This window comes from Balaenoptera physalus (genome assembly GCF_965194825.1).
Source record: "Balaenoptera physalus genome assembly, chromosome: 6".
Lineage (NCBI taxonomy): Eukaryota > Metazoa > Chordata > Mammalia > Artiodactyla > Balaenopteridae > Balaenoptera > Balaenoptera physalus.
The window spans coordinates 67,626,130-67,638,767 of record NC_138885.1 but is presented as its reverse complement, the minus strand read 5'-3'; the positions used below and the strand labels follow the sequence as shown (position 1 = coordinate 67,638,767).

Genomic DNA, 12,638 nt, shown 5'->3' with positions numbered 1-12,638 from the left:
GACATGGGAAGGAGTTCTGCTTTCATTTAGGCTGAGTAAGCTTCTATCATACTAACCCTCCCTCAGATAACTATAAACTTGGGACAAAATACACTAAGGCTCTTTACTGTGAGCAAAAGCAGGAAAATTCTGGAGGAGAGGTGACACTTGGAAGATGGGATGAAGCACAGAGTAAATTTCCCATTTTTGTTACAGCTTTAGCCTGAGGGAAGGCCATGGTCAATGCTGTGCAATGTGGCACAGGTAGTTATAGAAAAACTTGGTCTTTCTGGCCTGAAGAACCAGAGGCCAACTACCGGTACTAGAAGGTGAAGGGAGAATCGCAGAAAGGAGAGAGTTACAGAGAGGAACCCCCAAATTCTTTGTAAAAAAAAAAAAAAAACTCTGCCCAAATCTCCATCTGTTTCATGAATCAGCATATGTGGGGGAGAATGATAGCAGCTCAGCTAAAGATAAAAGAACACAACTGGAATTTGAGCTGCTGACCAGGAGACAGACTTTGCAGACAGAACACAACCAATTCAACTGCTAAATCAAAAGTTATTGGTATTTCTTCCTAGGTGAGTTTTGGTGATTGGTGGCTTTCAAGGAATTGGTTCATTTCCTCTAAGTTACTGAACACACTTAGAGCTGTTTATAGTGTTTCCCTATTATCCTCCTAATGTCTATGGGGTCTATAATAGTATCTGTATTCCTGACATGTAACTTGTGTTTTCTTCCTTTTTTTTTTTTTTCTTTGTGGAGCTGAGTGTTTTAATTTATTAATCTTTTCAAAGAACCAGCTTTTAATTTGATCTATTTTCTCCACTGTTTTGTTGTTTTCAATTTTACTGATTTCTGCACTTTATTATTTCTTTCTTTTCTTTGCTTGGGATTTTTTTTTCTTTTTTTTCTTTCTTTTCTTTTTTTTTTTTTGGTTTATTAAGGTGAAAGTTTACATTGTTGATTTGAGACCTTTCTTATTCTCTAATTTAAGCACTTAATGCTTTAAATTTTCCTGTAAACACTACTTTTGCTGCATGCTATAAATTTTGGTATATTCATTTTCATTTCATTCCACTCAAAATATTTTCTAATTTCCCTTGAGACTTCTTTTTTGACCCATACATTTAAAGTGTCTTGTGTGGACTTCCCTGGTGGCACAGTGGTTAAGAATCTGCCTGCCAATGCAGGGGACACGGGTTCCAGTCCTGGTCTGGGAAGATCCCACATGCCATGGAGCAACTAAGCCTGTGCGCCACAACTATTGAGCCTGTGCTCTAGAGCCTGTGAGCCACAACTACTGAAGCCCGCGTGCCTAGAGCCTGTGCTCCACAATGAGAAGCCACCGCAATGAGAAGCCCACGCACTGCAACCAAGAGTAGCCCCCACTTGCCGCAACTAGAGGAAGCCTGTGCGCAGCAACGAAGACCCAACGCATCCAAAAATAAATAATAAATTTTAAAAAAATAAAGAAAAAAAAATAAAGTGTGTTGTGTGATTTCCAAGTATTGGGGATTTTCCAGATATCCTTATGTAACTGATTTCAAATATAATTTTATTATTGTCAAAGACTTAATGTCTCTTTTTAAGATTTGTTTTATGATCCAGGATATGGTCAACTTAGTGTATGTTCCATGTGCACTTGAAAAGAATGTGCATTCCACTGTTGTTGGGTGGAGAATTCTATAATCATCAGTTAGATCCAGTGGTTGATATACTGTTCAATTCTTTCATATCCTTGCTGATTTTCTGTCCACTGGTTCTTCCCATTACTGAGAGAGAAGCATTGCAGTCTCCACCTATAATTGTGGAACTGTCTACTTCTCCTTTCAGTTCTGTTAGTTCTTACTTCATATATTTTGAAGATTTGTTGTTAGGTTCATATACATTTACCATGGAGAAAATAATAACCCTGAAATGACCCTTTTTTGATTATGTGATATGTCTCTCCCTGGTAATGTACCTTGCTCAAAAGTCTACTTCATCTAATATTTATATAGCCAACCCAGCTGTCTTTTGATCAGTGTTTACATGCTATATCTTCTCCCATTCTTTTACCTTCACCTACTTAAAGTGAGTCGCTCATACACAGCATATAGCTGAGTCGTGGGTCTGACACACTTCATCTTTTAATTGGTATGTTTAGACCATTTAACAATTAATGTAATTATAGATATGTTGAACTTTAGATCTACATTATATTGTTTTATGTTCGATGCTTCTATTTTTATTCTTCCATTTCCCCTTTCCTGCCTTCTTTTTGAATATTTTCTTAGTATTCCATTTTAATTCATGTGTTGGGTTTTTCTTTTTACTATATCTTATTACACAGCTTTTTAAATATTGCTCTAAGGTTACAATATACGTAATTAAATTATCTGTTTACTAGAATCAATATTTTACAGCTCTAAGTACAATGTAGAAACCTTAACACCATATGTACTCCCCTCTTTATACTGTGATTATCATGTGTATTATAGGAAATGTAATTTTGGCTTATAACTGTTAGACATATTTTTAAGGTCTTAAGAGGAGAAACATGGTATTATATTTACTCCAGTATTTACCATTTCTGTGGCTCTTCCTTCATCCCTGAAGTTCCATGTTTTGCTGTGCTATCACTTCCCTTCTATCTAAAAAAATTCCTTTAGCATTTCTTTTATAGCAGGAATACTGGCAACAAAGTCTCTTAGTTTTCCCACGTCAGGATGTTTTTATTTCACCTTCATTCCTGAAGAATATTTTGTCTAGATACAGAATTCTTTTCTTTCAGAGCTTTAAAAATGTTGTTTCACTGCCTTTAGGCATCTATGGTTTATAATGAAAAACACACAGAAATCATTTTTTACCTATATATAATGTGTTATTTTTCTTTAGCTGCTTTTAAGGCTTTTTGTCTTTGGTTTTCAGCAGTTTGTGCATTTAGGCATGGATTTCTTTTCATTTATCTTGTTTAAGGTTTGCTAACTTTCCTGAATCTGTAAATTTAAGTCTTTTGCCATTTTGAGAAGTTTTCAACCATTATTTATTTACAAACTTTTCTGCATCACACTCTTCTCTCCTTCTAAGACTCTATGACTCTAGATGTTTAGGTATTATCCCACAGTCCCTAAGGCTCTGTTCTGTTTCTTTGTTTCAATCTTTTTTCCCTGTGTTCATATTAGATAATTTCTACTGATCTATCTTCAAATTCACTGATACTTTCCTCTGTCATATCCATTCTGCTATTGAGCCCATCAGAGGAATTTTTTACTTTGGTTACTGTGTTTTTCAATTATAAAATTTCCATTCAGTTCTTTTTTATAGCTTCTATTTCTCTGCTGAGATGTTCTACTTTCCCATTCATATTGGGAGTGTTCACACTTAAAATAGCTGCTTTAAAGTCTTCATTTGAATGACACAAATGAACCTATCTACGAAACAGAAACAGACTCATGGACATAGAGAACAGACTTGTGGTTGTCAAGGGGAAGAAGGTTGGGGGAGAGATGGAATAGGAGGTTGGGGTTAGCAGATGTAAGCTATTACACATAGAATGGATAAACAACTAGGTCCTACTATATAGCACAGAGAACCATATTCAATATCCTATGATAACCCATAATGGAAAAGAATACAAAAAAGAATATATATATATATTGATATATATATACGTTTAACTGAATCACTTTGCCGTACAGCAGAAATTAACACAACATTGTAAATCAACTATACTTCAATCAAAAAAAATAACTGAATAAAGTCTTCATTTGATAATCCCAACATCTAGACCATCTTGTGGTTGGTATCTATTGTCCTTTCCCTTCCAAGTTGTTGAGATTTTCCTGGTTTTCATATATTGGGTAATTTTGGATTGTATCATTTAGATTATAACATTATGTTATGAGATTTTGGGCCCACTTTCTGTCCACACCCAGTGCATAGTTCCAGGAACCATACTGTTTGAAACCAGGCCAAGTGATATGGAAGGAAAAAAACCATGAAATTCACTGCTGGATGAATTCATACTTTGGGTTCTGGTTTCTTTCTCCTATTTCCTGTTCCTTTTTACATTTAAAGGTCCTCAGATAACTGTTCCATACACTATTTCCAGGCTTTTGGTTATATTCAGAAAAAGAGATAGAGTTTACTTACAGCATCTTATCTGGAACCAGAACCAGCCTACATTAAATGTTAATGAACTATAGTTTCTAAGTAAAAGGCAAAACTTATCAGAATGGTTAAAAAAAAAGATTAAACCATATTTTTTTTTTACAAGAAATGTGCTTTAAATATAAAGATACAGATAGTTTGAAGGCAAATGGATAGGTGAGTATATGTCATATAAACAGTAAACAGAAAGCTGGGCTAAAGTTGACTTCAAGACAAACAGTATTAACAGTGAGAAATAATATTTCATGAAGAAAAGGGCCAATTCACCAGAAAGACAAAACAATTATAAATGTGTATGCACCTAATAACAGAGCTTTAATATATATTAAGCAAAAACTGACAGAATTAAAGGGAGAAACAGACAATTCCATAAACATAATTGGAGATTTTCACACTCCTCTCTTAGTAATATATACAACAAGAAAAAAAAATCATTGAAGATGTAGATGATCACAGTAACCATCTTGACCTAATTGATATTTATAAAACTCTATACCTAACAAGTGCAAGGTGCATATTTTGTACACCAAAATAGATCATATGCCAGGCCATAAAATAAGTCTCAGTAAATTTTAAAGGACTGAAGTCATATAGAGTATGTTCTCTGAGTTCAGTGGAATTAAATTAGAAATCAATAACAATAAGATATCTAGGAAACCCCCAAATATTTGGAAATTCATAACACACTTCTAAATAATCCACAAGTCAGAAAAGAAATCACGAGGGAAATTTTAAAACATTTCAAATGAATGATAACTAAAGATGTTGAATGATATTCCAAATATACCATCAACTAAAAAGTGGATTAAAGTAGAATATATTCAGCATTGACCTATTTTTATTTTAAAAAATAAGCTGTATATGTATAAAAGGAAATATGGCTACAAAGAATATCTGCTAGCAATGATACATTTTACTTTTGCAATTAAAAATATTTAAATGTTAAGTGAGTGCTGAGTACTTATTATGAGTAATTTTTGTTCCTCTTTGTTTACCTGCATTTTCCAAATGCTTAACTTTGAACATTTGTTACAACGTTCAATTTTGGTTTTATTTCAGTGACTGTAATTTTCATTTTTAGAATTTCTGCACATTTTAGAATTTTCAAATTTATCTGTTTATTTTTCATAATCTCCTACTCTTGCTTTATGGATTTCATTCCTTCCTTTATATCTTTGAACATTTTAATTTTATTTTTTTAACTTTTTATTATAGAAAATTTTAAATATATAAAAGTTCAGAAAAATTGTACAATGAATCCTCAAATATTCATTACTGCTTCAACAGTTATCAAATCCCTCCCATCAAATTATTTTGAAGAAAATCCCAGTCACATCATCTCATCCATAATACTTCAGTACGTATCTATACAAAAGGAATTTTTTTATAAATATAGCTAAAATACAATTACCACATCTGAATTTTTAAATAATAATTCCTTAACATTATCAAATACCTTTGAAAGTTTTAATCATTAGCTAAATTTAAATCAGCTAATTTGTTCTTGGGTGTGAATTTCCTGTATTTGTTGGGTCTATGAATTGTTTCTCTTTTAGTACTGTATTTGCTCATGTGTTTATAATTTTTTTCTGTGAAATCATCTTCAAAGGGAATTTCTGGTAGAGTCCTGGCAGACCATGGATAATGAAGGCTTCCATATGGGTGGTTAATAAAATAGATACAGCCTCCTTACCTGAATCTAAACTGTTATAAACACTGAATAGCAAGAGCCTACAACCCATTATTTTAAATGGAAAAAATAATAATGTATTCCTAGCCCATATTTAAAAATTCAATCAATTTCCCCAAATATTACTAAATACTTGTAAAACCTATATAACAATCAACCAAGAACTTCTGCATAATGCAAAGTGTGTAAACACTAATCATCTATTTATTTAACTCTCAATGAATGTCCAGTAATTGTGCTTGTGTGCAGTTCGAAATAATAACATATCTTACTAGATATGAATTGCATTTCTCTTCTATACTGCAAAAAACACTCAGTATAATGTAAATAGAACTTCTGCTTCCAACCATGATGGAACATTAGGGTCTAGAATTACCCTCCTACTGTAGACAAACAGAAAACTGGACAAAATATATAAAACTGTTTTTGGATATTGGACAACAGGTAATGTAGGATTATGATCCCTGAGAGAAAGGAAACAAATAAAGTAAGCCCTACCATTGTGTTGACTCCAGGAGCTCAGTGTTGTTGGAGGCAATTTTCAGACAACAGTGCAGGGAGGGAGACCCAGACATAGCCCAAAGATCACTCTAAGTTGAGGAAACAGAGGTGGAAGTTCAGGGAGGTCAGGGTGGTAGAATTTGCAAAGCAGAGCACCAAAGAGGAATGAGCTACCTCTCAAAAAACTTCTAGCAACCTGTACAGAGGGTCCATTGAGCCTCTGGCTGAATACCAATTTGCACACACACATAGGGTGAAACTCCACAAGACCAAACAAAGAACAAATTATAAGGAAAGAGCAATTATTGGAAACTATGAGGTTTTAAAAAATCCATAAAGCTAACACAGGGCTGGGAATCTTTTGAGTTCCCACTAGCTGGAGTAAGAAGATCTCATTTAATACATAAGGCATTCAGCAGAGATCCCAGAAAGATCACATGCCTTTAGTGGGACTAAACTAGCCCTGGTATAATAGCTACTCTAGAGCTACCCTAGAAAAGCAAATAGGCCTAAAAGAGATGAAACTGTTCCCTAAATAATGAAATTAACTGATAAAACAAAGTCCAATACTCATTAAAGGAATAAAACAAAATCCAGAACTCAATGATTAAAATCTGCAATGCCCATCATCTAATCAAAAATTATTAAACATATGAATAAGCAGGAATATGTGACCCAAAACCAGAAGAAAATCAAATCAACAGAAACAGATGCAGAAATTACAGAGATAATGGAGTTAGAAGACAAGGATGTTAAAACAACTATTATAAAACAGCTGTCTGCTAAATATGCTCAAGGATTTAAAGAAAAACATGAAGGTAATGAATAGAGAAATGAGAGATATACAAAAAGACCAAATAGAACATGTAGAGATGAAAAATATAATAACTGAAATGAAAATATTACTAGGTGAGATTAACAGCATATTAGATAATGCAGAAGAAAAGATCAATGAACTTGAGGAGATAATAATAGAAACTATCCATAATAAATGTAAAAACTACATCCTTTCATCTGAATGTCCATGTTTTTAATGGCAGTTACATGAAGATTCATTATAGCAGATTTCTCATCTGGATGGGAAATTTGAGTAAAATCTGAATATTTGTCATATATTCATAGAGACACAGGTATGCTGGAATTCTGCATACCTGTGGTTTGCAGGTTCTAAACTAGTTTGTTTCTCAACACAGCACAGGTAGCCTCAGCTGAGTCTACAAAATACATGTAGCTCAGAGTTCAGTCACTCACAAGAGAATGTACTGACCCATAGCCTGGGACAGCAGACAGCTCAATTCCAGGCTGGGACTCTGGGCATGGAGCAGAGTACTAATCTTAGTAACTAGTCCAGTTCCTGCTCCCCAAATAGGTCTTTCAGCTTGGCACCTACATTCTCATGGATGTTAAAACTAGCCTCTAAGGATGATACGTGGTCCACAATCCCCTCTTTGACACAGAGAGGAGGACTGTATGGAGAAGAGACACCTCAAATCTTGCTGACTCTATGGGTTCTCTCTTCATTTTTGGTACCTAGTGATTTCCTCTTCTTGTGTTTAAACCTATCTATATATGTCCTTAATGTTTAAATATTTTATTCAACATTTCTAGAGTTTAAGAGTGGAAAGGGAGAATTCTTATATCTGTTCAGTTTGTCTTCTTGGCAAGTTATAGATATAACTTTTGAAATTAGAAAATAACCCATAAGGGTACTATCAAAAGATAAATGAAAGAAGCAGCAGCAATAGTCAAAGAAAACCATCTCCATGTTCCAATGAACTCTGAGAAGAAAAGTAATCCAAATTTGGCTTTAAGAATATTACTAAGAACTGAAAAAAGGGTTTGAGGATTGCAAATCTGAACTTGTCTTTCAGAAAAAATTATTACCGTCTCACAATTATATAGCACTTCACTCATCTCAAAAAACAGCTTACAGTATCACAATGTTTTCAATTCTTTTTTCCTTTGGCTGTGCCACACGGCCTGCGGGATCCTAGTTCCCCAACCAAGAATCGAACCCGTGACCCCTGCAGTGGAAGCATGGAGTCCCAACCACTGGACCACCAGGGAATTCCCTGTTTTCAGTTTTAATAAAACTACATCTTACTTAGAATAATTTTTCAAAAAACAGACTTTATTATACCCACATTATATTTACACGAAATACCATTTTCATTCTAATATTATTTAAAATTACCTTTATGTTTATTCAGAAGCTTGTAGCCTTCACAGTATCTGCCTGGAGAAATCATCATCTTGGCTGTGTCAAGATAAGAGTATGTTGCAGCAAAATCAAACTCCTTTTTACCATCCCACCAACCTTTCTGCTTAGCATAGTTTCTCATGTCTGGGTGTTCCCGATCAATCTTGGTTGTTATAGAAAGCTGATTAGAAATATTACGAACTCCCTCTATTTTCAAAGAAGAGAGGAAGGGAGAAGAAAAGTAATATTTAATCTAATATATCTATCTCTGTACATTATGATTCTTAATCATTATTTCAATGTAAATATAGGCTTCTAAATGTACCATGTGCATCTATTTATTACATACTCAAATAGATAAATTATTTTTTTAAATTAAACTTTTTATTTTGAGGTAATTATGGATTCACATGCAGTTGTAAGAATTAAAGAGAGAGCTATGCACCTTTACACCATCTCCCCAAATGGTAACATCTTGTATAATATCACAACCAAAATACTGGTATTTATACAGTCAAGGTACAGAATATCACAAGGATCACTCATGTTGCCCTTTTATAGCCACACCCACTTGTCTCCCACACCCACTGCTTCATTAACCCCAGGCAACCATCTGTTATCCATTTTTATAATTGTCATTTCAAGAAAATCATATAAATGGAATCATGCAATATACAATCTTTAGGCTTTTTTTACTCAGTTTAATTCCCTAAAGATTATTCCAGGTTATTGTATGTATCAACAATTCATTCCTTTTTATTGCTGACTAGTATTCCATGTTATAGACATTCTATGGTTTGTTTAAACATTCACAAGTTAAAGGACAGCTAGGTTGTTTCCAGTTTTTGGTATCATGGGAAAAGCTGCTCTAAAAATTCATGTACAGGTTTTTGTGTGCATTTAAGTTTTATTTCTCTGGGATAAATGCATAAGATTGCAATTGCTGCACTGTATAATAGTTGCATATTAAGGTTTTTTTTTAACTGCCAAACTGTTTTCCAGAGTGACTGTACATTCTTATTAGCAATGTACCATCCTTCACATTCTCACTAGCATTTGGGAGTGTCATTTAAAAATTTTTAGCCATTCTGATAGAGGTAGAGTGGTATCTCATTGTGGTTTTAGTTTGCATTTCCCTAATGGCTAATGACGTTGAACATCATTTCATGTGCTTTTGTGACATGTGTATATCCTTATAGGTGAAATGTCTCTTCGTGTCATTTGTCTTTTTACTGTTGAGTTTTGACAGTTCTTTATATATTCTAGATATTAGTCTTTTATATGAATTACTGTTTAAAAAATAGTCATAAGTAAGTTTAGAACAGAAATATAAGGCTTCTAAAAATATCATGGCACTAAGTTATAACAAAATTTTCAACTAAAATACAAAACAGAAGAAACAATAAAAGTCTGTTCTAAACAGATCAGAATAAATGAAATAGATCATGATAAATGAAAATTAATAACATTTTACAACAGATTTAGAATGATAGTCTGCCAAGTAGAAATCAATTTAATTACTCTAATGAAATCATACTTGGGATAGTCTTACTACAAAAATAGACTTAAGTCATGATAGAATCAAAGACAGAGAAGAGGAATTTTCCATCGAGTAGATAATTCCCTATAGTTAAACTACTTAGTTCTTGGGCTAATTTAGTAATAGGAAGAGAAACAAGTTGGCAAAGTTAATCTACAATTGGTTAATCAGACTCAGTGAAGGTGTTTGTTTTGGATGGCTCGGTGGGGCTATCTTTTTCAACAGAATTCGTTTTTCTCTTGGATGTAGCACACTTGACAAAATAAAAAGTAATTAATGGTATAATCAGGCCAATTACCACAATAATAAAAAGAGTCTAAATTCAGTTTTGTGTATTAATAAACATATATGCAAAATATAAAATAAAATGTCCATCAAAACAACTGTCAATGACCTGTTTTGAAAAATAACATACAAATCCTCCAAAGGTAGCTCAAGGCTACCTTCATGAAGACTTCCCAAATTTCTCCAGCTCACGATGACTTTTCCTTTCTCTAAATGTTCATAGCATATATGTGTGTGTGTCATTCACTTGCCATTTAATATTTTCACATGTGTATCTTATCCCCCCTGTAAAACTATGAGATCCAGGAGGTAATTACACAAGAAGTACATGATCATGCTTAAGCACAAGGTTGTACTCTAGTGAAAGAATACTGAACTGAGAGTCAGGATGGAAAGATTTACATACTAAGTCTCTCATTCACTGCCTTGAGTAAATCATTTCATATCTCTGGATTTCCTCACTTGAAAAATGAGAGAAATATATGGTTACAAAGAAATCAAGAAAAAAAAAAGCAAAGCATTCTAAAACAATCAACTGTGTTATTTACTCAATGACATCAAATTTTTATACTTTACTATTGTATCAATAAATTCTTTCTAACGACTAAACCCACAGTCACCAATCCCCAACAACACTACCCTGTCCTCACCTCCATAACCACACATGATAAAATTTTTGAGTTCAGCCCAAAGTTAAAACAGGAAAAAATGATAAAGAAATGGTTTCACTTCATAAAAAAGTGAAAAAGGGGAGGGGTTTAAAAAAAGTGAAAAAGTACTATAAAACAGCCAAGAGCTACTGCACAGAAAATGTATACAGGTTATATGAAATTAATATCATATATATTGAAAAGAGATAACACCACCTTTTCCTCTTTTTCAAGAAAGCCCTTTATAGTGCTCTTTCAATGTATGTTCTTTCAAATTTTTTCATTTCCCCTTCAGTTTTCGCCTTCATTGCACTGGAGTATAAATCTTGAAAAACAATTAAATGCAGTGTCTGCAACTAAGAGGTTTTTTATTAATTGTAAAACAAATTAAATCATGAAAAGTTGTCCATACCTTGTACTTTTTCTGCTGCCCAGTACTTCCCTGCAGTCTCCAGAACCCAGGCTTCATTCCTATCAGCTATCAGGAAACTGTTGTGATAGCTAAATACCATCCTGCCCTCTGAACAATTTCCACCCTGGCCATATTTTTCTAATAAATCAACAATGACATTGAGGGCTTTTTCAGCTGTATCAGCTCTTTCAAGACCAAGTCTAAAATAAAAATATTAAAGTTCTCAGATTAAAATAAATTTCCATTATGTTTCTTAAATAATTTCATGCACATGAGATTTTGTGTTTATATTCCAAGTAAAAATCCTTTCAAGTTAACAGATACACTGAAATCCAACTTCTAAACTATTCCTTGTGAAGTAGTGAAGTCGGTTTGGAATCATGAAAACAAAGATTTGGAGTCTAAACTATTCCTTGTGAAGTAGCGAAGTCAGTTTGGACTCATGAAAACAAAGATTTGGAGTCAAAAAGATCATCGTTCAAATTCCAACTTGGTAGTTTATTGGCAAATCACTTTATCTCTGAACCGTAGGTATCTCATCTGTAAAATTAGGATAATAATAATATCCCATAAGGTGACTGTGAGAATTAGTTACAGTCTGATAAAGTAAGTTAGGTACTTCCAATGAATCATAATTTTCAACTCCTTCCCTTCTCCTAATTAATGATATTTGAGAGTCTTGAAATTGCATGCCTGTATTCTGAAGCATTTTTAACACAAACTATAAAGTATCAAAGTCCAAAAAATGAAAAAAAAAGGGAAGATAAAACATGTTAAGAGTTACAACAAATCTTAAATTTAGACAAGTTCTACAGTGCAAAAATATAACAATAAAATAACCTGACAAGGTCCATGCCCAGTAGTGCCTCTTCATCACAAACTTCTTCTCTTCCCCATACAGCTTCATTCCCAATGCAAACTCCATGCTCATTGGCTCCCATTTCTGCCCCCCATAACCAAGCTGGGCGACTAAGGACAATAGCATATGTTTCAGGAACTTGATCAATTTCTATGTAAGTACACTGTAGAGAAAGTCATAGCAACAACAATAAAACCAAAAAAGAAAAGTTATCAAAGTCTAGAATCTTAAAATCCATCAGAAGACGTGACGATTATGAAAGAGATTATAACTAAATTGAAAATTTCAATAATAGAGGCATTACGCTTAAAACATATTCAGAATTGTCCCTAGAGCATTTATTCATTCAGATATTTGCTAAGCATCT

The 12,638-nt window shown here is 33.4% G+C and overlaps 1 protein-coding gene across 10 annotated transcripts in view; it reads right to left on the bottom strand.

The window, feature by feature from the left end:
- SCRN3 (secernin 3) overlaps positions 1-12,638 on the bottom strand; it is a gene marked incomplete at its 5' end in the record, with an annotated part of 35,202 nt that overhangs the window by 18,380 nt on the left and 4,184 nt on the right. For 7 of the 10 annotated variants that reach the window (XM_082465427.1, XM_082465429.1, XM_082465432.1 and 4 more), the window contains 3 exons: positions 8,520-8,732; positions 11,413-11,612; positions 12,253-12,434. In XM_082465427.1, the coding sequence (XP_082321553.1) occupies positions 8,520-8,732; positions 11,413-11,612; positions 12,253-12,434 (595 nt within the window). The remainder of the gene's footprint in view (positions 1-8,519; positions 8,733-11,412; positions 11,613-12,252; positions 12,435-12,638) is intronic. The other 3 variants (XM_082465436.1, XM_082465428.1, XM_082465430.1) reach the window with 2 other exon arrangements.